General features: G+C 37.0%; 1 protein-coding gene across 7 annotated transcripts in view; it reads left to right on the forward strand.

Annotated features, from left to right (window-relative positions):
* CNOT4 (CCR4-NOT transcription complex, subunit 4) overlaps positions 1 to 25,563 on the forward strand; it is a 152,413-nt gene that overhangs the window by 70,422 nt on the left and 56,428 nt on the right. For all 7 annotated transcript variants that reach the window (XM_010831627.1, XM_010831630.1, XM_010831629.1 and 4 more), the window contains exons 2-6: positions 3,956 to 4,221; positions 15,204 to 15,401; positions 23,644 to 23,730; positions 24,481 to 24,582; positions 25,315 to 25,440. In XM_010831627.1, the coding sequence (XP_010829929.1) occupies positions 4,048 to 4,221; positions 15,204 to 15,401; positions 23,644 to 23,730; positions 24,481 to 24,582; positions 25,315 to 25,440 (687 nt within the window). In that variant the 5' untranslated portion in view covers positions 3,956 to 4,047. The remainder of the gene's footprint in view (positions 1 to 3,955; positions 4,222 to 15,203; positions 15,402 to 23,643; positions 23,731 to 24,480; positions 24,583 to 25,314; positions 25,441 to 25,563) is intronic.

The raw sequence follows: 25,563 nt of genomic DNA on the forward strand, positions 1-25,563 counted from the left end.
CTGGGAGTTTGTGATGGACAGGGATGCCTGGCGTGCTGTGATTCATGGGGTCGCAAAGAGTCGGACACAACTGAGCGACTGATCTGATCTGATTTGATAGTTGATTTACAGTGTTGTTACTTTCTGCTGTAAAGTTAATCAGTTATTCAGTTATTCATACACATATATTCACCCTTTTATAGCTTCTTTTAATATAGGTCATTACAGAGTATTGAGTAGATTTCCCTGTGCTATACAGTGCATGTGTGCGTGCTAAGTCACTTCAGTTGTATACGACTCTTTGCGACCCTGTGGACTTTAGCCTGCCAGGCTCCTCTGTCCATGGGATTCTTCAGGCAAGAATTTTGGAGTGGGTTGCCCTACCCTCCTCCAGGGGATCTTCCCTACCCAGGGATCGAACTGGCATCCCTTATGTCTCCTGCGTTGGCAAGTGGGTTCTTTACCACTAGCGCCATCTGGGAAACACGCGCTATACAGTAGGTCATTATGATTTATTTTATATATAGTGGTGTGTATGTCAGTCCCAGTCTCCCAATCTATCCCTCCCCTCTTATCCCCCTGGTAACCATAAGATTAAACCCCTAATTTTATACATGAGAAAACTGATAGTGGCAAAACTGGGTCTGTAAACTGGGATTCCTGAATTGTTTATAAATATATATGTCATTAAAAAACTTATATTTTGAAATAATTATAGATTCATTAGATATTTCATTTTTCTAATTATTAACACAAGTCAGGTTTAATTTTCCTAAAGGAGATGAAAATAATTTCTTTTTTAATTTAATTTTTTTGTCATTTGAATTGCAGAAAGGTTTGTCATAGCAATACAGATAATACAAATTTTCAAAATGAAATTAGTACCTCCATTTTATCTTTTGTGATATGGGTTACATTTTGGTGTAAAACCTTTAATATGCTTTATTTTCTTTGAGAAACAAAATATACACATACAGGTTTTATATATTTGTATTGAAGTTACTGTATATGTATGTTAGTTGCTTTTACAAATTTAAAAAAATCTGTATAATAAACATCTTTTGATTCAGCACACATCAACTTAATAGCTGTATCATTATTTTCATAATAATTTGCCAACTGATGGACAGTTAACATTGTTTATGGTTCTAGTCATACGGGCAATGCTGCAAAACCTACAACAAAGTACTTGGTGCATATGTGAGTATTTATGTAGAATAAATTCGTAGGTGGTTTAAAGGAATGGTTAAATGCACAGATTCTGGGGCTAAAGACTTCCTGGAATGAATTCAGGCACCACCACTTAATAGCTGTGCAATTTAAGGCAAGGTGGGGCTTCTCTGGGGGCTCAGATGGTAAAGAATATGCCTGCAATGCAGGAGACCCTGCAGATTCTATCCCTGGTTCAGGATGATCCCCTGGAGAGTTCAGTTCAGTCACTCAGTCATGTCTGACTCTTTGCGACCCCATGGACTGCAGCACGCCAGGCCTCCCTGTCCATCACCAACTCCTGGAGTTTATTCAAACTCATGTCTGTTGAGTCGTGATCCATCTAACCATCTCATCCTCTGTCATCCCCTTCTCCTCCTGCCTTCAATCTTTCCCAGCATCAGGGTCTTTTCCAGTGACTCGGTTCTTTGCATCAGGTGGCCAAAGTATTGGAGCTTCAGGTTCAGCATCAGTCCTTCCAATGAATATTGAGGACTGATTTCCTTTAGGATTGACTGATTGGATCTCCTTGCAGTCCAAGGGACTCACAAGAGTCTTCTCCAACACCACAGTTCAAAAGCATTAATTCTTCTACTCTCAGCATTCTTTATAGTCCAACTCTCATATCCATACATGACTACTGGAAAAACCATAGCTTTGACTAGATGGACCTTTGTTGACCAAGTAATGTCTCTACTTTTTTCATACCTTTTCTTCCAAGGAGCAAATGTCTTTTAATTTCATGGCTGCAGTCCCCATCTGCAGTGATTTTGGAGGCCCCCAAAATAAAGTCTGTCACTGTTTCCACTATTTCCCCATCTATTTGCCATTAAGTGATGGGACCAGATGCTATGATCTTAGTTTTCTAAATGTTGAATTTCAAGCCAACTTTTCACTCTCCTCTTTGATTTTCATCAAGAGACTGTTTTGTTCTTCTTCACTTTGTCTCGCTTGTGTCCGAATCTTTGCAACCTCATGGACTGTAGCCCATCAGGCTCCTCTGTCCATGGGATTCTCCAGGCAAGAATTCCCTGAATGACATACCCTGAATGGCAGCCTACTCCAGTATTCTTGCCTGGAGAATCCCATAGACAGAGGAGCGTGACAGGCTACAGTCCATGAGATCGCAAAGAGTTGGACATAACTGAGCGACTAACACTTAAGGCAAGGTACTCTTTGTGTTCGAATTTACTCTTTGTAAAGAGGAACTTATTTCAGTGATGATCTCTGCTTTGTGGGGAGACTAACTTTGACAGGCTGGTGCAGGGAAAATGCTATCTCACTGTTTACTAACTAAAGAGGTTGATCATCTTTTTGTATATTGTAATCATTTGTACTTCTTTTGTGAACTATTGATCATATTCTGTTCTCATCTTTTCTTCTGACTTATTTGCCTTTTAAACATTGCTTGTAAGATTCCTTTGTATATTCAGGACAGTAACGCTTATATACAGTGAATATATCCTTTATTCTATTGCTTGCCTTTAATTTGTTTAGTTGATTATATTATCTTTTATGAATTTATGTTTTTATCTTAGGAAGACTTTCTGTATTCCAAGTTTTTAAAAAATTCTATTTTCTTCTAACACTTTAATAGTTTATTTCACTGTGTAACTCTTTAGATCATCTGGGATTTATTTTGATTGCAGTGTGAGATGGCTATATACTGTTTCTTTCTCAAAATAGACAGAGCAGGATCCTGTTACCCTTTATAAATTGGGTCCGTCCTTACCCTATTGATGTTGTCTCTTTTATCAAATATTGAAATCTAATTCATTATCTGTTTCTAAATTCCTTATTTAGGTTTTTTGATCTTTTGTCTGTTTTTGTATCGGTATCAAATTATTTGTTACTATAGCTTTGTGGTACAGTTCAATATCCGATAGCACAAATTCCCAGGTTCCCCCTTTGAAAAGTTTCAAAGCATTTCTCATGCATTTACTCTTTCATGTAAACTTTAGAGTTAATTTGTCAAATTATATAAATAAAAATCTGTTATTTGACATAACATTTTAATTTAACAGTGACTTTTGCCTAAAATTTTCAATTCTCCATAATCTAAAAAGATAAATTATTTAATTTTTTAAAAGACTTTGAAACATGGAGGTCTGTTTGTTCTCTTTCTCCTTTCTCTAGGCTTTTAGTAGCCTTTCTACAAGAAAAAGGAATATTTTCATTTGTTTAATATGTGCTTATTTTCCCAGAAATGAAATTTTTATTGGCATGTTAATACCTGTTTAATTGTAAACAGCTAGCTTCTGTGGCACATTTTTTCAGCTCTTATATTTTCTGTGGTTATGGTTTGATATTAACACATACTGGACATCTGAAGCCTCTCTTCTTTATTAAATTTATTTGTAAATTAGGACACTTTTTTAGACTACTATAATACTCTTAGTTACGTGGCAGTATTATTACTACTAGCTTTTAGGTCAAATATAAGACAGTTTAAATTTAGAATATGTTTTAAGATGAATGTGCTTCTGTATAGTATTTATTACTCTAAAATGTGCTATGATTAGTACTGGTTTTGTATTAAATGTTTTAGCTAAAAGAGGAACTTCTTTTCCTCCTTCTGTTGAATCAAAAAATGTAACAACCTCTCAGGTCTTTTATCTTGACATGGAAAATGCTCAGAATTCCATCTTCTGAGATAGCAAAAATTGATCTGACTAATATTTTTCATTGTTGATAATATGATTCTTGATTGTTGAAAATGCCATTGTTTTTCAGTAGTAAGCAGTGTATTTTGTTTTTTCTCATGCAGGTCTTTGAAGTTCTACGGTTTAGTTCTCAGTGCTGAACTTCCTTCTCCCTTAAATTATTATAAACTTTTGCTGCTGTTTAATAAAAGTGAAGATGTCTCGCAGTCCTGACGCAAAGGAAGACCCTGTGGAATGTCCTCTTTGCATGGAGCCCTTGGAGATAGATGATATCAACTTTTTCCCTTGCACCTGTGGCTACCAGATTTGCCGCTTTTGTTGGCATCGAATTCGCACTGATGAAAATGGGCTTTGTCCTGCATGTAGAAAGGTAAATGCTCCAAAATAACTTTGTGTTTAGTTTTTTCCCCCATGCCTATGAGCAAGTAGATTTTAATAGAATCTACACAACTCAGGTGAGATGAAGTGTGACATTATATTCTTAAGATATCATGAAGTGTAATGAACACTGCCCTAGGAATCAGTCTCAACATTATGGTTAACTAAGTATATTACCTTCCTAAAGTCATAGAACCTCTCTGGTTGGCCTTTAGTTTTCTTATCTGAGGAGACTGACAGTCAGTGGTGGTGGTGGTTTAGTCGCTAAGTCATGTCTGACTCTTGCGACCACATGGACTGTAGCCTGCCAGGCTTCTCTGTCCATGGGATTCTCCAGGCAAGAATACTGGAGTGGCTTGCCATTTCCTTCTTCAGGGAATTTTCCTGACCCAGGAATTGAACCCGGATCTCCTGCACTGCAGGCAGATTCTTTACCAAGGATTAGGAGTAGTGAGAGGCAGTAGATTTAGATAGGATAATGTCAGATTGGAAAAACAGAGTCAGTTTTACATCTGGGGAGAAATTTACTTTAGTTTTCTAGTACAAAATAGAGAAGTTTTGATGTTTACTGAAAGAGTGTGAATTAAAATGACAAGAGAAATCCTGGTTCAGAAGGTAACTCTTACTCATTTGTTGACAATTCTAGGCTGACGAGTGCTCTCCCTATTGTACACTTAAGGAAACTAGGCCTTCTTAGTAATTTGTCTAAGGCATCAACTGATGGGTAATAGGTTCGGTGGTCAAATGCAAGTCCTTTGAATCCCCTCTAAATAAAAAAAAATGTATGATTTTTAAAGTAATTTTCTGGGTCTAGTTGTTTTACTAAGCAGATACAGCAGTTATAGTGTAGTGAATGACCTATTAGAATGAGTAGGATTGCTGCATCTCTGTTTTGAAGGTCTTTATTTGTTACTTTAGGGGTTTATGCAAATATCTATTTTTTGCCTTCTCTTTAATGTCTGTGTATGATTTAAGCTTTCTTTTCTCTTTACCCATTAAAAGAGCTCTTGGGTTCATTATTACTAAATTTTGATAAAGTAGAAATGTGTTTTAGATACCTGCATTATTTAAAAAAGAAAAAAAAATTAACAACCAAAAACTCAGAAGACAATGCATTGTCCAGTCTTTTATTTAAAATCTAGTGGGCAGTTAACATATGTTATATGAATGAAAAAAGGTGAGATCTATTTAAGTGTTAATTAATGTAGTTACAAAACTATATATATAAATATGTTTTATAACAATACAGGTAGAAGAGTTGAGGATGACAGCAAGATTTTGAACTGAACAACTAGAAGTAGAGAATGGCTGTTAACTGAGACGGGGAAGACTGTAATAGGAATAGGTTTTTTGAGAATATCAGGAACTTGGTTTTAAACATGTTAGGTTTGAGATTCCTATTAGAGATCTAAATGGAGATAGTGAATAGACAGGTGAATTTATTCAAGTTGGTTTGGATATGGAGTTATAACTTTGGAAGTTATCAATATATAGAATGTTTTTGTAAATTAATGACACTGAGTGAAATCACAAGAGAGGGTCAGTGGAAAAGATGAAAGATTATGCTTTCCAACATTTATAGAAAAAGAGAAAAAAAATCCATAATAAAGAAATATGAGATGAGTCATTTATCATAAGTAGACCAGGAGTATATTTTTTTTCTTCCTGTTGATTTAATACCCACAACTCTTAGAACCTCTCCTTAGTCTCTTAACTATCAGACCTTGCTCATACCTATCTCATGGCATGAGTCGTGGAATGCAGATAGTACAGGTCAGGCAAAGTCTTCGAATCTGACTTAGCTTTGCCGGAGAGTGCTGGACACCCAAAATTATGAAGCTACCCATCTCAGTCAGGGACCAGAAGATCTTTACATCTTTGGAGACCAGCTTCAGTGGTTATGTTAACACAGAAGGAAACCACAGGTGTTTCTGGAGAGGACCATGAAGCTATAATTTACATGTAGCCCAACCCTGTGGGCAAAAGTCTATAGAAGGCATTCTGTGAGATGGCCAATTGAGATGATTTAACTAAACTTGGAGATGCAGGTGGAGGCTAATAAAAGCCAGCACCTGATTTTGGCCCACAAGATGATACCTGTCTTTTTGCAGAAAGGGCCTCTTTTGTTTACATAGCTTTGAAAAGCAGAGAGAGGAAGGTTTTAAAAACATGAAGTTGAACATTTCTCTTTGGTCCTAGTTGCTGAGCTTGGTGGGGTCAAGAGGACCTTAGCGCCTCCCTAAACATAGGCGCAGGTCATTCTTTAGACTGCCTTTGCATGTTCTTTTAGTGCAGCGTATCTGAGAAAAATACCTGGTGGAAACAGCAGCTGTGGGAACATGGGTGGTACATTGATGTAGCACCATACAGTGCTGGTTCTCATGAAAACTAGAGACTGGCCAAGGAAGTAAAACTTCAACAAATGTGTTATTTTAACCTCAGAAATAATGGAATCTACTGCATCCATGAAACAAGAATAAGATGGTGTAAAAAAATTCAGTGAACAATAAAGTTATTGAAAATTAAATATGATAGCAGAAATAAGGAAAGAGTTGGAGGATGAAGTTGAAATGATCTCTTAACAAGTAGTGCGAAAAAGCAAAGACTATTTGACAGAAGAGAGAACTTTGATTTGAGGATCAGTCCAGAAGGTCACATGTCAAATAAGTTAGTGTTCTAGGAAGAGACTACAATGATAGAGAGGAAAATTATCTTCAATAATATGACTGAAGAATAGTCCCAGGACCAAAGGTTATATTTTCATATTAAAAAGAAACAAAAGAATACAAAAATATTAATTTAAAAAGATACATATGTTCCTTGTATTGTTTATAGTAAAAAAGATATGAAAGCAATATAACGATGGATGAATGAATAAAGAAGATGCGATGTGTACACACAAACACTCACTGACGCACTCACCCTTGGAATATTACTCATCAAAAAGGTAGAATCTTGCCATTTGCAACAGCATGGGTGGACCTTGAAGGGTCAATGCTAAGCGAAATAAATTAGAGAAAGACAAATACTGTATGATTTCACTCATATGTGGAATACATAAACAAAGCAAAATAAATGAACAAACAAAAACACAGAGATACAGAGAACAGAGTAATGGTCATCAGAGGGGAAAGGGCAAAGAGGGAGGGTGAAATAGATACAGAGAACAGAGTAATGGTCATCAGAGGGGAAAGGGCAAAGAAGGAGGGTGAAATAGATAAACGGCATCAACTGGTGACAGATAGAAACTAAATTTTTGGTTGTGAGCATGCTGTAGGGTACACAGAAGTAGAAATGAAACATTGTACACGTGAAACTTACAGAAGGTTATAAACTAGTGTTACCTCAAAAAAAAAAAAAAAAGAGAAAAACCCCAAGAATCAAAAATGCCTATCAAGTGCCAGGCACAAACTTTTTAAATAATAGTTGTTTAGGTACTAAACAAAATCAAGGACCTTTTTAAAAATGTTTGTTTATGGCTGCACTGGGTCTTTGTTGCTGTGTGCAGGCTTTCTCTAGTTGTGGTGAGCAAGGCTTGCTTCTCTTTGTTTCAGTGTATGAGCTTCTCATTCGGTGGCTTCTCTTGCTGTAGATCACAGGCTCTAGGCACGTGGACTCAGTAGTTGTGGCACCCTTGCTTACTTGCTCTGTGCCATGTGGAATCTTCCTGGACCAGGGATTGAACCTGTGTCCCCTGCATTGGCAGGCAGACTCTTACCCACTGTACCCCCAAGGAAGTCCAACAAACTTTTATTTTTAAATATCAAAATAACAAAGAGAAAGAGGTTCTACAAGTTTCCAAAGAGGAAGAGGTAGGTTGCACATAAAAGATCAGGAATCGGTCATTTTAGACTGATACGTGGATAGCTAAACATTAGCCTTTCCACGTAAGTTTTTAAATTCATTTGTCATTTTGTACAAAAAGCCTACAGGAATTTTGATTGAGATTGCATTGAATAAACAGGTCTATTTGAGGAAAAATGACATCTTAAAAATGTTGATTTATGTAGTTCATGTGGAGAAAAATCCCATGGACGGAGGAGCCTGGTAGGCTGCAGTCCATGGGATCGTGAAGAGTCGGACATGACTGAGTGACTTCACTTTCACTTTTCACTTTCATGCATTGGAGAAGGAAATGGCAACCCACTCCAGTGTTCTTGCCTGGAGAATCCCAGGGACAGGGGAGCCTGGTGGGGTTGCACAGAGTCAGACACGACTAAAGCGATTTAGCAGCAGCAGCAGCAGCATGTAGTTCATGAATAAGGTTTATTTTTCTACATTTCAGAAACACTGTTCTGTAGTTGCAGTGTACAGAGTAGTGCAGCATGTTTTGTTATATTTGCCTATGACTATTTTGTTTTTTGAGCTGTGGCACATGATATGCCTTTTAAGATTTCATTTTCTAATTGTTCATTTTTATAGGTAGAATAATTGATTTTTGTTAAATAGATTTGTTAGGATTTTCTAAATAGATGGTTACACCTTCTGTGAATTAAGACAGTTTTATTTCTTCTCAGTCTTTATTTTTTAAAAATTATTTTCTTGCCATATTGCACCTGGGTAAGTTGGACATGACTTAGCGACTGAACAACAAAGCTCTACACTATATTCTTGGATGAAAGTGTTACAAGCACATATCCTTGTTTGTTTCCCATCTTAGTGGGAAGGCATGGGGTATTTCATTATTAAGTATGTCACCATTTTTTTGTAGATGGTCTGTATCTGGTTGAGGACATTTGCTTTTATTCTTTGGTTACTGAAAGTTTTTAATCATGAGTGGGTGTTGCATTTTGTCAGTGCCTTTTCTGCTTCTGTCGAGGTGATCGTGTGTTATCTCCTTTGTTCTGTAGAAACAGTGATTTAGGTTGATTGATTTTTTTAAAAAAATCAACCTTCCCTTCCAAGGGTAAATCTTGTTTGATTTATGTGTCATGATGTATTATCCTTTTTATTTTCAATTTGCTAATATTTTCATAAAGAGTTTTGTATCTGTGCTATGAGAAGTATTTATCTGTGGCTTTCTTTTGTATTGTTTTTAGATTTGGTACCAAAGAAATACTTGCTTCAGGAAGTGTTTCCTCCTCATCTGTATTCTGAAAGAGTGTACATGTGACTGGTTTTAATTCTTTTTGATTTCCTTCCCAGATTCAGTGTTGACACTCTATCAGGAGGGCTATTATGAAAACTGGATACCACAGGATTCTTCCATATCGATTTCTGGAACTCTTTTTGTATTAGTTCACTCTTTGTGGTATTTTTGCCCTGTAAATTTCAGTTGCTTCAGCCTCTTCAAATTTTGAACACTGTCCCTTCTGCTCAATGTGACTGTTAGAACCAGTGCCAGGGTCCAGTAAGTGCCAGAAGAGCAGAAAACTGGGACACTCATAGTTTTTATCTGCCTTATTTCTTTTCTCTCAGAGGTCATAGATCTGCTTGCTGTTCATTCCCTGTTGTTCAATGTCTGAAAACAGTTATTGCATACATTTTGTCTAGTTTTCTAGTTGTTTATGCTGGTATCCCTAGTCTCTTAACCATCTAATCTGCCATAGCTGGAGGTAAAGGTGTAAAAATAATATTTGAACTTTGTAATAATGTAATTATGACTATTGGCCTAACGAAATTAGAATGGAAGGTTAGAAAGTGGGCTTGGAATATGTTGTTAGGCTGGCTAAAAGAAAGCTAAATCTTGATTTTGCCTAATATAATAATATTTAATACTGAAAAAATCAAGAAGTAGCAGTACAAGCATGTTATTTAATGATGTGATAGTAAATGACAAAAGAATCATGTGAAAGAATAAACAAGATTATTTTTAGGGAGAGGCAACTGTTGAGGGGGAAGCATATAGGGGACTGCTCTATTTCCTGATAAACCTTGTAGAGCTAGGAACACGTAAGAAATAGATCATTAAACTAGGAGGGGAAAAGAGTGGGCAAATGGAAACCATAGGAAAGAAAGTATAATTGTACTGATATTATTTAGTCATAATCAGATTCAAGATCGACACATTTTGAAAGTAGTTAAAGAGGATATTTTTCTTACTGATTAAAGATCCCCTAGAGTCACAAAACTTTTATTCACATAGTAGAGCTCTGAAGTATGTTGAGCTGATGTAAATACCAGGAGAAACTGCACCCACTTTCATAATCGAGGGGCTTCTAACTTCTGTAGTTTAGAACTATGTCACACAGAGTCAGACACGACTAAAGGGACTTATTAACACATATGCACATGAAGTACACAGAAGGAATGAAAAATTTGATTAACACAGTTAGCAAGTATGTGTGTTTGTGCACACATACAACTTTGTACAAATAAATTTGTACAAAACTTTAAAATACAGTGTATCGGGCTCAAAAATTGACTATCGATCAGTTCCAAAATGTAGAACTCACTTGTGTATTTCTATTTATTTTGCTTGAGGTTTGTAGGGCTTTTTGAATCTGTGGATTTGGTGAATTTCATTGTTGCTGTTCAATCGCTAAGTTGGGTGTGACTCTTTGAGACCCCATGGACTACAGCAGGCCAGGCATTCCTGTCCTTCACTACCTCCTGGAGTTTGCTCAAACTCATGTCTAGTGAGTTGGTGATGCCATCCAACCATCTTATCCTCTCTTGCCCTCTTCTGCCTTCAGTCTTTCCCAGCATCAGGGTCTTTTCCAATGAGTCGGCTCTTCGCATCAGGTGGCCAAGGTATTGGAGCTTCAGCATCAGTCCTTTCAATGCATAGTTAGGGTTGATTTCCTTTAGGATTAACTGGTTTGATCTCTTTGCTGTCCATGGGACTGTCAAGAGTCTTCTCCAGCCCCACAATTCAAAATCATCAAATCTAGAGTTTCATTAGTTCGGGAAAAAATTAAGCTGTTATCTAGTCAGCTGTTGCCGTTTTTCTCTTTCCTCTCTTTCTGGGACTCTGATTAAATATTTTCCAGTTCTTCTCACTATCTGCCATGTCTTTTAATCTCTTTTTTGTTTCTTTTTCTTCCTTTAATGCATTATAGATGATTCCTTCTAATCAATTAATTTTTTTAGGTCTAGTCTCAGTGCAGTTCAGTCACTCAGTCGTATCTGACTCTTTGTGACCTCATGGGCTGCAGCACGCCAGGTTTCCCTGTCCATAACCAACTCCCAGAGCTTGCTCAAACTCATGTCCATCGAGTCGGTGATGCCATCCAACCATCTCATCCTCTGTTGTCACCTTCCCCACCTGCCTTCAATCTTTCCCAGCATCAGGGTCTTTTCAAATGAATCAGCTCTTCGCATCAGGTGGCCAAAGTATTGGAGGTTCAGCTTCAGCATCAGTCCTTCCAATGAATATTCAGGACTGATTTCCTTTAGGATTGACTGCTTTGATCTCCTTGCAGTCTAAGGGACTCTCAAGAGTCTTCTCCAACACCACAGTTCAAAAGCATCAATTTTTCAGTGCTCAGCTTTCTTTATAGTCCAACTCTCACATCCATATATGACTACTGGAAAAACCATAGCTTTGACTAGGTGGACCTTTGTTGGCAAAGTAATGTCTCTGCTTTTTAATATGCTGTCTAGGTTGGTCATAGCTTTTCTTTCAAGAAAGCAAGTGTCTTTTAATTTCATGGCTGCAGTCCCCATCTGCAGTGATTTTGGAGCCCAGGAAAATAAAGTCTGTCATTGTTTCCATTGTTTCCCCATCTATTTGCCATGAAGTTCTGGAATCTGATGCCATGATCTTCGTTTTTTGAATGTTGAGTTTTAAGCCAGCTTTTTTGGTTTTCTCTTTCACTTTCATCAAGAGACTCTTTAGTTCCTCTTTGCTTTCTGCCATGAGGTGGTGTCATCTGCATATCTGAGGTTGTTGGTATTTCCCCCTGCATTCTTGATTCCAGCTTGAAGTCATCCAGTCTGGCATTTTGCATAATGTACTCAGCATGTAAGTTAAGTAGTGTATAAGTTCTAGTCTACTGAATTTTAAAATTTTGTTTTCCATTTCTGAAAGTAATGTATGTTCTTTTTTGCTACTTGATTTTTTAAAAAAGATTTTTATACCCTGCAGATATTTTCAAGTTTGTCATATATTTGTTTAAACTGATAATCATCCTTGTTTTAAAATCTGTCCAATAATTCCAGTTGCTGAAGTCTGTGAGGGATGTTTATGCTGGTTGTTGTTCGTGTTATTTCTTTCTGTGATTTGTTGTCTGATGGGCTTCATGGTTGTCACTGAGTCATTTGTGCAGTTCTCTGAGGCCCAGGATAAATTTGCCGTCCTGTAGATAGGCTTTGGTTTGCCTTCTGCGGGAACCTGTGAACGTTGCCATTAGGGATGCCTTAATCTTTTGTTCTCTCAGGTGCACATCTTCCCTGGGGCTGGTTTCACCTTCTCTAGGATGGTTTTTTCCTTCACTCTTTTCCTTTTTTCTTATCTTGTTCTGACCTTTCTGTAAGTCTGTACTTAACCCTAAGAGAATATGAGCCCTTTAGGGGTGAACTGGTCTCATCTTATCATGGGAGTGATCTCCCCAGAACTCTTCACCTTAGACTGGTTTTGGACTTTGAATGCTGTGCTTCTTCCCTCATTTGTCCCTCTGTCCCATTGGTTGTTACTCAGCCTTTCCACTTATCTCTTTGGGTTTTGACTTTTATCCAGAAATTTGCTTGGGACTTCACCGCTGCAGATCATTATTGTTTTTAAGATGTTGGTTTGAAAAGTTTTACCCAGTATTTTTCATTGTCTTTAGCAAGAGGAAAAGATGAAGCTGTAAATTCATTTATTAGAAAATGAAGAGCAAAAATAAATGAACTTATTTCTGGGTTAAGAAACTAGGAAAAGAATAAACATTATGACAGTAGAAAGTAGGGATTAAGTAGAATTTAATGAAATAGGAAAGCTGTATTTCCATTAAAGTTGGAGCTGGTTCTTAAAACAACCAATAAAATAATCAAAGTCCTGGTAAGTCTGATCAGAAAATAAAACGGAAGACACATCTAAATATACATGTAAATTGGGAATAAAAGTGGAAACATAACTACACATATGAAAGGAATTAAGTGATTATATTAAAGACTATAAACCATCTTAATTAGTAGTTTGGCAATCTATTGACAAATTAACACTAACTAAAAATATTTTGCTCATTTAAAATGCTTCTCCAGAAGCATTAGTTTGTAACATGGAGTAGAAAATTTTAAAGAAAAATTTTTTGCTTATAGCTTTTTATTTGATCCTGTATTCCTAGAATATTAGGTTTAACATTATCTGTTTCAGTCAAAAAGTAGACCAGATGTATTTTTCTTTATATTCATTTTTAGTACTAAGGTTACTAGTTTTGTGAGTCATAGTGTTTTTCTGCAGCTGTTCAAGTTATGTGTTTTCATCTCCCATCTTTAATCTAGCTTCTTTCCTCATCTTATTGTATCATATGATTAATTTTCTATCGGATTTGTAGAGTAGGTATTTAATGGTGGTGTGTGTGGAGGAGGAACCATCATAGAATGTGTGCTTTACCAGCTTTTTATGAAACCTGTAGACAGGTTGAGACTAATAAAATTTTGTATATTTTTCATTTGTGTTTAGGTTAAATTACCAGATTTCTATTATCTGAAACAATTTATTTAATTCTTCCTAACAACAGAGATGCAGATTCACAAATATGTTAAGATTAAGAAGTTTTTTTTTTTTTAATTTTTTTTTCTAGGGATTTTTTTCTAGGAACAGCCCCCTCTATGCCACTTGCACAGATACCAAAATCCGTGGATGGTCAGGTCCCTCATATAAAATAGCATAGTGTTTGTGTGTAACTTACACACATCCACCCATGTAATTTAAATCATCTCTAGATTATGTATAGTCTCCAATATCTAATGTAAATGATGTATAAATAGTTGTAAATACAATGTAAATGCTATGTAAATAGTTGCTAGGTGCATGACAAATTCAAATTTTGGTTTTTGGAACTTTTTTTCTAGAATTTTTTCCCCCCAAATAATTTCATTTGGTTGAATCTGAGGATGTGGAACCTGCAGATATAGAAGGCCAGCTGAAATAATAACTGGTTTATTGAATGCTTCTGTGCAGGACATAGTTTTAATCATTTTATAAGTGTGTTGCCTTTTTAAAATTCTCACAGAAACCCTCTGAATAAAGTACTATGATTCCCATTTTATGGAAGACCGAGGCAGACAAATTACATAACTTAGCCAAGGTCTCTCAGTAAAGAAAAATCCAAGATTCAGAGCCAGTTTGCAGCTCTCATTCAGGCTGTTGGTAGTCTTGGCATTAGCAGGAGGAATGAAAACAAAATTGTAATGATGAGAGAGAAGAACATTACAGTGGTGTAATTGCCGGTATTTATTGAGGGATTACTGTGGGCCAGTTACAATGATTGCTTTACGAGTGTTATTTTTACACCAGCCTTTAAGATGATTTTCATTTTACTTACATGGATATGGAGACATAGAGTTCTATTGACTTGTCTAAAGCCATGTGGATAATAAGTGCTGAAGCTAAGTTCAAACTCCTGAGCCATAGTATCTGTGTATTGTTTATTTGCCCATCTCCTTTGACAGGAAATGTCTACCTATTAAAGAATAAGTACTTCGTTAATCTTCAAACACATAGTACGTTTTCATTAAATATTTCTTGATTGTAATACAATAAATCCATATTTAGATGATATTTTGTACTCTTTGCCCCTTACATAAAAGCTTAATTTTTCTGTAAACTGTGTACTGGCATTGTTGGTAATACCAGGTTGGTTTTTAAAATTTTAGAATCTTTGGTGATATTTTAAGTTTCAGCACTAAAAGTGGTTTAAAAAGTATTTAAAAACACTCTTATGTAACATTTAACTTTTATTAAATAAAAAGTTTAGAAGATTAGAAGATTCAGAAAAAGGGAGATGTAGCAAATAAGTGCATACACATCATCCAGCATTTGAAAATTATTTATTCATAGTTTTCTGTTCATTTAATGCTAACTCTGTGTTTGTTTTATGCCTAAAGCCATATCCAGAAGACCCAGCAGTTTATAAACCACTCTCCCAGGAAGAACTGCAAAGGATAAAGAATGAGAAAAAACAGAAACAAAATGAGAGAAAACAGAAAATATCAGAAAATCGCAAACATTTGGCTAGTGTACGTGTTGTACAAAAAAACCTCGTCTTTGTTGTAGGTCTGTCTCAGCGCCTAGCAGACCCAGAGGTAAGTTGTCTTCTCTTTTCTTCCTCAACTTGGCATTTTTTCTTTTTGTTTATTTGGAAATAATAGCTGGCCCTGCCCGATGGCAGGATTTACCTGAAAATTCTAAAACTTAGAAGATAATGGGAAATGATTTTTTAATAATCACTAAGAAACCAGTGACCAGTTGTGATCTTAGGCCAGTGTCTTAATCTTTCTTGGCTCATTTTCTTCAGTTGTGAAACTGGGCAGTTGAATTAGATCTCTGACGTCCCCTTCAGTGCTCATAGTCTGTGGAAGTTGGATAGTGTCTCTGTTGTACTCTTAAGGCTCATGTGACAGGACTGCTGTGTTTCTTTCCTCTTTTCTGTAGCTGTATTAAGGATCAACAGTGGAGATGTACTTTCATGAACCCACCAGAGATCTGTATTTTTTTTAAAATCACACTGAAGTGGTGAACCTTGATTATAAAACAGTGATAGAATTGTTACTCTACTGTGTCATCGTTCTTTATTCATTCATTTTAAGCCAACTTTGGGGAAGGAGAGAGAATTCAGAGGGAAACAGTGGTTGAGGTTCTTTGTGATTCATTGAAAGCAGGGGAGGTCTTAACCCTTTTGTTTATTTATTACATAACTCTTCTCTCCTTCCTCCACCAGGCTTATTAGAGTAATGTTGAACTCATTACTTTCCTTAATGCCCTTGCATACGTGTCTGCTAATGTTTAGTTCCTGATACATGAGGAGATGCTGACTAGATTGTTGGGAAGGCAAATAAAAACTGAATGGGAGCCAGAATGTTCACTTAAGTTGGAGAGAGCTGGATTTGAGGGATCTGTCGGAAGTCCTCCTTGAGAAGGGTTTATAGTAATGCTCAGGATGGCAGCAATCAGAGGAAGGATTATAGTGAATATGCTTAGGGAGGCGGCAATCTTTGAACTGGTCTAAGAGGGCTAAAGGCCCCAGAAGGAGGAAATAATAAGGCGTCTAAAAATTGATTTTGTAAAAATCAGTTTAGAAAGAATAAGAAATATTTATTGCTGATTAGTTAACTATGTATTGAGGCTGTGAAGGGCTTCAATATCTGTAGAGGAGAACATCAGGGCGACCTTACTAAGAAGTCTCTGTCATGGGTAGTAATTGTGGAGGCAGCTCACGAATCACTAGGGTCTAGGTCCACGATGCTGGCACTAGTGGACTACAATGATCTTCAAGAGACGAGGTTTTCCAGAGCCAAAGGGGTGGACCTGGAGTTCATATCTGTAATAAATGATAAGGAAGGAGCTCATTTTAGGCCTGTGATTTAACCTCAGCAGCCAGTTCTCCCTTTTTCCTAAATCATATAGCATTTAACTCCCCAGACAGGCAGAATCCCGTTTCACTCTTGAACGCTGCCACAACTTTGTATCAGTGCTTCTGTCTCCCTCTTTAAACAATACTTTTTTCCAACAAGAGAACATTTCTTGCCTAAGCAAGTTTTTAATTTACCTACCTCTATTTATTCCTTGGCACCCCACTCCAGTACTCTTGCCTGGAAAATCCCATGGACGGAGGAGCCTAGAGGGCTGCAGTCCATGGGGTCACTAGGAGTCGGACACGACTGAGCGACTTCCCTTTCACTTTTCACTTTCATGCGTTGGAGAAGGAAACGGCAACCCACTCCAGTGTTCTTGCCTGGAGAATCCCAGGGACGGGGGAGCCTGGTGGGCTGCCGTCTATGGGGTCGCACAGAGTCGGACACGACTGAAATGACTTAGCAGCATTTATTCCTGCTAATCTTATTGATTAGAATCTGTGTTTGCTTTTCTGAAGCTGCTACTCCAGTAAAAAAGAATTTTTGAGGGGTGGCGTTCATGTACCTTGTGGGATCTCAGTTCCCTTGACTGGGGATTGAACCTAGGCCATGGCAGTGAAAGTGTGCAATCCTAACCACTAGGCCACCAAGGAACTCCCTGCTATGCCAGTAAATTAATGGAACTTTAATTTTGATTTAACAACTCTTGGATATGGATGTGCTTGGTTTTATTAATACAAAATCCAGTTGCTTGTGGTACTGGAGGCTTACCGAGCAGCACCCAGATGCTGGATAAAAATGAAGCCATAGCCTCAGTCTGATGTTTGGTTTACAGGTTTCTGCTTCTTCTTAGAGATGTGACTTAGATCTGTAGTTTGTTTTTACTTATGTACAGAGATTTATATTCATTTCAAATGACACAATGTCAGCAAGATTAATCTGAAGAACTATTACACAGAAAGAAATGAATCTAGGGAATGACTCGTGAAAGAGAATACTTTATCATGAATGTAAATATACCTAAAAAATCACTGTCTTGGTTTTATACTTTTGAAAGCACTGTTGCTTGGTAAGAGGACAGTGAATTTTCTTAAACATTAGTTTCTCTCATTTGTTTCTCTTGAAACCCTAAGAAAACCAAAGGTTAGTGTTTTAGTTATTAAAGCCTACTACTTCTAAATAATACCTTAAAATTTTTTTTAAATGTAACTGCCTGACTCTTTCAGATTGGAACACTTCATTAGAAATCACCAAGTTTCAAATTGTTAGGGTAACTTTTAGTCAAAGAAGATCCCTTTCATTTACTTATTTTTGGATGCTGAACAATTTGATATTTGGCTGAATTCTGATTAGCAGAATAGGAATATTTAGGAAAATTTAAAGCTTATTTTGAAAATAATTTTTGTATATCTGACAACTTCATACCAAGATTGATGGTCAAATGTATCCATTTATCACTTAATAGGAAAAAAACCTATCTTAGAAGATGTGGTAGTTAGAGATAATGCTTAGAGTAAACATCTCCTAAATCCTAAAAATTTCAATTTGTCAGAACCTTATTCATTTGTTCTGTAAATTAGCTCTTGAATACTTACAGTCTGTTAGGTACTTTGATGTTGGAGATGAAATGGTTTAGCAGGCCAGACACAGTCTCTACCCTTAAAAGCTTATAGACAGTGGAGAAGACAGAATTAAGTACTTGTAAGTGTGCTGAGTATTTATAAATAGGGAGATACAGGGCTTTTTGAGAACATATAAACATAGGTAATTTAGCTAGTGCGGAGATCCACGAAAAGCCTCCCTGAGGAAAGGATGATTAAAAATGACTAGGGATTAGCTGGGTAGCAAATAAGGGCAGAAGTGTCCCAGGTGTATGGTGGCATGAAAGAGCTGCTTGTTTGAGGAACTGAAAGACTTTAAAAACATAACCATTTTCTTTTACAAATGGGAAACTGAGGCATAGAGAAGTTGAGTGACTTGCCTAGGATCACTTAGCTGTTTCATAGCAGACCCAGGACTAGAAACCACCCTCATTCCCTCACCCCGCACCCCACCTCCCTGGTCTTAGAACTCCTATTCCAATGTATTTTACACCAGTGGTGTATATGGTTCCTTCATCCACACATTTGTCTATTCATCTTTCCATCTGTCACTACATTTTTTATTTTCTATGACATGTCCATGAACATTTGTGTTCCCAAAGTATAGGAAGACATTTTACACATTAGGTATGTCATTGGGCATTTATAATTCTATCATATAACCTTTTATATAGTAGTTAGTACTCAAGTTGACTCACTGTGAAGTAAATATAGGACTTTGAATATATAGGTAATGTGGTTATATGCAGGGTGTTCTGCCTACTACCCATACTCTTTACTTTTTTTATTTACTGTTTTGCTAGTTGACTTATGTTTAGATAGAACCTCGATTGTGCAACTTAATATAGAACATTGAAATTACTTGAGTTTCCCTTGCCTGGGCGGGCTGTTTTTACCACCCATAGATCATTTCCTAATACAGTAAGGCCCACCAGTGTTTTACACATGTATTATTCTTTTTGTTCAATGCTGCTGCTGCTAAGTTGCTTCAGTCGTGTCGTACTCTGCTCGACCCCATAGATGGCAGCCCACCAGGCTTCCCCATCCCTGGGATTCTCTGGGCAAGAACGCTGGAGTGGGCTGCCATTTCCTTCTCCAATGCAGAAAGTGAAAAGTGAAAGTGAGGTCGCTCAGTCGTGGCTGACTCTTAGCAACCCCATGGACTGAAGCCTGCCAAACTCCTCCGTCCATGGGATTTTCCAGGCAAAAGAGTACTGGAGTGGGGTGCTGTTGCCTTCTCCGTGTGCAATGCTGCTGCTGCTAAGTCACTTCAGTCGTGTCCGACTCTGTGAGACCCCATAAATGGCAGTCCACCAGGCTCCGCCGTCCCTAGGATTCTCCAGGCAAGAATACTGGAGTGGGTTGCCATTTCCTTCTCCGATGCTAACAGAGTTTAATTATTCCATAAGCATCTATTGAGTACCTGCACTGTGCCAGGCACTGTCTGAGACACTGAACATAAACCAATAAAAGGTTGCCCCTGTTTATTTATAAAAGCAGCTATATACTGTGAGAAGTGCTGTGTGTTGTGGAGGCACAAGAGATGGCACCTGACTGTGGGGGCGGCGGGGAAGGTATGTACTTCCTAGCTATCTTTGGTATAAAATGCTTCAGTCAGTTCAGTTGATCAGTTGTGTCTGACTCTGCGACCCCATGAATCGCAGCACACCAGGCCTCCCTGTCCATCACCATCTCCCAGAGTTCACTCAAACTCACGTCCATCGAGTCAGTAATGCCATCCAGCCATCTCATCCTCTGTCGTCCCCTTCTCCTCCTGCCCCCAATCTCTCCCAGCATCAGAGTCTTTTCCAATGAGTCAACTCTTTGCATGAGGTGGCCAAAGAACTGGAGTTTCAGCTTTAGCATCATTCCTTCCAAAGAACACCCAGGGCTGATCTCCTTTAGAATGGACTTGTTGGATCTCCTTGCAGTCCAGGGGACTCTCAAGAGTCTTTTCCAATTCAGGCATAGGAATTATACAAGTGCTTCTGGATTAAAAAAAAAAAAGCTTGGTCTTCAAATGATTTGTTTGGCTGGAAAATTGAGTGAAATGGTGAGAGATGAGGCTGAGGAGGTAAGTGGTAAGGGATAACGAAGGGCTTTTAAAACATGCTAACGAGTTTGCACTGTATCTTAAAGACAATGGGAAGCTATGGACTAATCTTAAGAACAGAATGACATGGAGAGATTTGTGCTTTGGAAATACTATTCTGGCCGCTCACTGTAATTATATACAAGTCTTAATGTTTTTTATGAAAGTATTGCTCAATTATTGGCCAGAATTTATTTCCATAAGTCAGTCTTTAACCTTTTCAGACCCAGTATCCACGTTTTTTTAAAAAAATAGTATTTTGTAACACCCTTTGAGTTTCATGAAATGACTTCTTGATAATATAATTTGTCTAGGTAGATACATAATTTGAAAAAATGAGGGAGAAATTAAAGTATAAGAAGGCTGTTTCTACGTGTAAATACTTGGTACCGCTACTCAGGGTGTGGCCTCTGGGCTGCTAGCATTAGTATCACCTGGGAGCTTATGGTGTAAACTCTCAGGGGCTGAAATAAGTATTTCAGCTGGATCCTCAAATGGTTTGTGTGTGTATGTAAGTTTGTAAAGTACTTTTTTTCCCAGTACGTTATAAAATAGGAGCTTGCATCTGCTTGTAGAATCACTGTGAATATGACAACTAAAAGTGCAGATTGTTACAGATGTATGTGCTGACAGCATGGGTGCCATGAAGAGTTAATGATGTGTGTGACTTTTCTGAAGAACTCTTAGTAAAATTTCAAACAAAGCATTTGCAGTTGTCCCTTAATTACATAGTGTTTGCTTTTAAATCCAACATGTGTTGAAACTGTGGGAAAGTGCTTTATGTTTATGATTTGTTTCTAGATTCACTTAATTATAAACAAGCATCTTGGCTAGATGAATGTCTTGTAGAACATTCAAAAGTTGTGTAGGATGGTTCTTTGTGGTGCAGGGCTAGCCTGAGTGCTATAAGCTGTCCCTGGCTCTCACCCACTGAGCGCCAGTAGTGTCTCCCAGTTGCTTTGACATAACGTTCCAGCATCCCCTGATGCTGCCTTCATTGAGAAGTACTTCCATAAACTTGGATGTGATATGAGATGCTGATGCAGCACAACCTTTGACCAGGCTGAGTCCCTTGAAGCAAGTCTTTTGGCTGAGGCCTTTTGCTGAATTGGTACACATCCAGCTGGAATATTGAATGCAGTTCTGTTCTCCACTGGCCAGAAAGTTTTTCAAGATACATACTCTTCCCATAACCTCTATCCTAAGACTCTTTGAACAACCCAAGAGCACTCTAAATGTCATATCCTTCAGAAGATTTGGGTGGAAAAAAGATTGAAAGTCAGTGTAGTCACTGCACCTTCTAATCCATTAAAATTGGCTGCAGAAAACATAATAACCCTATACTTATAAAAACCTAAAATAAAGTAAGTTAAAAAAAATCATATTAATCAAGTTGAAAACTGTTAAGAATTCATGACACCCCAGCCGCAGACTGTTTCACAAAACTTTGGTTCTGTCAGATGTAGAGTATATTAGCTAAGATGTTAAGTATGCGAGAATTATCAAATAAGAGTATTTGGAGAAGATACTTTGCACACACTTGAACAGATACGTGCAGAAAGCTTCAGTTGAGATATAGCTTGCTATTTGGAAAGATTGTAGGAATAGTGGGTCTATAGGTTGTTGTTTAGTCGTTAAGTTGTGTCCAACTCTTTGCAACCCCATAGACTGCAGCATGCCAGGCTTTCCTGTCCTTCACTATCTCTTGGGGTTTGCTCAAACTCATGTCTATTGTGTCAGCGATGTCATCCAACCATCTCATCTTCTGTTGCCCCCTTCTCCACCTCCCTTCAGTATCTCCCAACATCAGAATCTTTTCAAATGAGCTGGCTCTTCGCATCAAGTGACCAGAATATTGGAGCTTTGGCTTCAGCATCAGTCTGTCTAATGAATATTCGTAGTTGGTTTCCTTTAGATTGACTGTTTGATCTTCTTGCAGTCCAAGACACTCAAGAGTCTTCTCTAGCACCACAACTTCGAAAGCATTAAGTCTTTGGCACTCAGCCTTCTTTATGGTCCAGCTCTCATATCCGTACATGACTACTGGAAAAACCACAGTTTTGACTATACGGACCTTTGTTGGTAAAATGATGTCTCTGCTTTTTAATTAGCTGTCTAGATTTGTCATAGCTTTTCTTCCAAGGAGCAAGTATCTTTTAATTTCATGGCCACAGTCAGCATCTGCAGTGATTTTCTAGCCTGAGAAATTAAAATCTGACATTGTTTCCACTTTTCCTATTCGCCATGAAGTGATGGGACCGGATGTCATGATACTCATTTTTTGAATGTTGAATTTTAAACCTATAAATAAATACTATGTAGGTCTGTAGGTAAATTTTGGAAAAGAACAGTTTAATTTTGAGGTAGTTGCAAATCCTGGGAGAGAGGATTAAGTTAGTTTGCAGGACAAGCTAAATGAATGCATTTAGTGATCACAGAGTAAAGGAGATGACATAAGTATGAGGGAAAATGACAGCCAAGAAGTAACCAGGTAATAGAGAAAAATTCATTCATTATTTATCAGGGAAAGAGAGAAAAACACAGAAGACAATTGAAAAATGGTGAAATTGACATAAGGAAAATTTGTTGACACACACCGAGTAATAAATCATAATGCATGAAAGTTTGAAAAACATTCTGTTACCACATTTGGAATTTGTCGCTTATAAACAGTGCTTTAATATAATACACAGTATTTTATGTACAATAGATTTATGAGTAAAACTGTCTCTACTTGTGTCTGTTTTTGAGTTTCTGTTTAACCATCATTTAAGATACGAAAATATCTGAGTCCATCTAATTGCTGTTCTATTATTTTAAAACTGTTATTGTTTTTATTTTAAAAGATATATGTTACTTATGCAATTAAATTTTAATAGAAAATTAAAAAAAAATACATGATCTTGGTCATTGTTCTGAGACCTTATAAGGATGATCTATTAATGAAAGTGTGGTTAAGATAGTTGATCTGTTCTGTGTTTAAGAATACTGTCAAATTAAGATCCCATAGATTATTGGTGTACATGTTAGAATGTAGTAATGTGAGACTTAGTCTCAGTTTCTATTCAGTGGGTCAGTAAAGAATAGCTTTTAGATTTTTGTTGATGATTTCCTGCAGTTAAGTTAACCACACAAATTGTAATCAGTAAGTAGTCACATTTATTGGAAAACTTTAACAATTATTTTCTTTTCACTGAAGAGGCATGGTGCATGTCCCCATTATAAGGATAAAGTTGATGAAGTGGGGAAAGTTTATACCTTATTTCTTCTTCTTTTATAGGTTTTAAAACGACCAGAATATTTTGGGAAGTTTGGTAAAATACATAAAGTTGTCATCAATAATAGCACATCATATGCAGGCTCACAGGTAACTAACTATATGGATTTTTACCTTTCCTCCCTACGGTCAGGGCTTGACCTGGGCTGTTCAGAAGGAAAACTTGGTTTCTGTGATTAGAAAGCTTGATGGTCAAGCATTTACACCATATAGTGACCTCTATTGGTAGGGTGGGGGGATTTTTTGGTGTTTCTTTGATCCTTTCAAAACTTAACAGTGAATTGATAATATTAAGAAGGAAGTAGTAACAGAGATTTAGTGATGGTTTGAAGGGGAGGGGGAATTGAGTCTATAATCAACCAGTTAAATTATATAGTGATTTCTAATTAATATTTTCAGATATTGTGAACTTAATAGAGCATTTTTGTTATGCTGATATTAGCAGCTAGAGTACTCTTAAAGGTTCCATTTGTTCTGAGAACATAGTTTGACACTGTCTTCACATCTTATTTTTTCAAATCTAATTTTCAAAGTTTGTTTTTTTTTATAATGTTGACAAGCCTGTCAGATGACTTTTATAAGAAAATTACCAAGCCAAAGATATTTCATTCATATATATTTTAGTCTGCTTAAAATCAGATAAAATTCGTTAAGTATGATTATCTTAAGATGGGCTAGTATATAGCTTAATATAAGCTACTACTACTTCTAATCATTGTCATTATTATTAAAGATAGTGGTAGTAAAGGCCTTTAGAATTCCTTTGGCAGGTTGCAAGTTAATTTTTTTTTTTGAGTTTTTGTTGAATTTGATTCTAACAACAGTGGCTTTTCATTTTAGGGTCCAAGTGCCAGTGCTTATGTAACCTATATACGGTCGGAAGATGCTCTCAGAGCCATACAGTGTGTTAACAATGTGGTGGTGGATGGCAGAACACTTAAGGTAATATGGTCCTCTGGGGTTTTTTTTTTTTAAGGGGGAAGAGATAACATGTAGTAAGTACAGATGAACATAGCTGTTACATATTAATGAAGGAGTCTTATTTAAAGAGTGCTTCATAGGTATCCATTCTAACCTATGACAGCTAATTTGCTTATCACTTACCTGTTAGGGTCCTGTTCTACCAGGTAGAAGTAAACACATACCTTATTAGGGGATTAATCCTAAAGAAAAAAATCTCCTGTATTTACACATATTTTCCTTTGTGAAAATGGATTTATTCTTTACGAAATAGATGATGGTTCCAATTTGTTGTCCTTAAATATTTGGACATTGATAAGTTCAGGCTTGAGTGAAGGGTCCCACCAAGCAATGCTTCAAGTAAGTTGAAAGAAGGATGGCATAATTAGAAAAAGGAATTTGTCTTATGTGCCTAACCGCTTAAAACATTGAACAGATTTTGCCTTCCTACTCTCCTGATTTCTAGGGAAAGGATTTGGGTGCTCAAGCTCTGGAAACCATAGACGGAGGGTTTTTTTTTTTTTTTTTGAATCTTTCAAATGATCATCATATTTAATAAAAATCTGCTAATAATAGTTGAATTCTCTAGTATTCACAGCCATACTTTGTTTTATTGTGTCTTTGCCTCATTTGAAAACACTAGATACGGAAATTCTCATTCTGGTGTCAGTTTACATTTTGGGTCTTTTTCCTTCTTCCCTCCTCTTCCTGCAGGCATCTCTAGGTACAACAAAATACTGCAGTTACTTCTTAAAGAATATGCAGTGTCCAAAGCCTGACTGCATGTACCTACATGAACTGGGGGATGAGGCGGCCAGCTTCACAAAAGAGGAAATGCAGGTAGTAAAGTAATGTGAATTATCAACTTTGCAGCAAAGGAAGTATTTTTCTATATAACTTAAAATTGCAAAAGCAAAAACTAAGAATTTTATTTTTATTAAACTGTTATTACTTTAAATTAGC

Source organism: Bison bison, unplaced genomic scaffold (genome assembly GCF_000754665.1).
Source record: "Bison bison bison isolate TAMUID 2011002044 unplaced genomic scaffold, Bison_UMD1.0 scf7180017864530, whole genome shotgun sequence".
NCBI classification, from domain to species: Eukaryota; Metazoa; Chordata; class Mammalia; order Artiodactyla; family Bovidae; genus Bison; species Bison bison.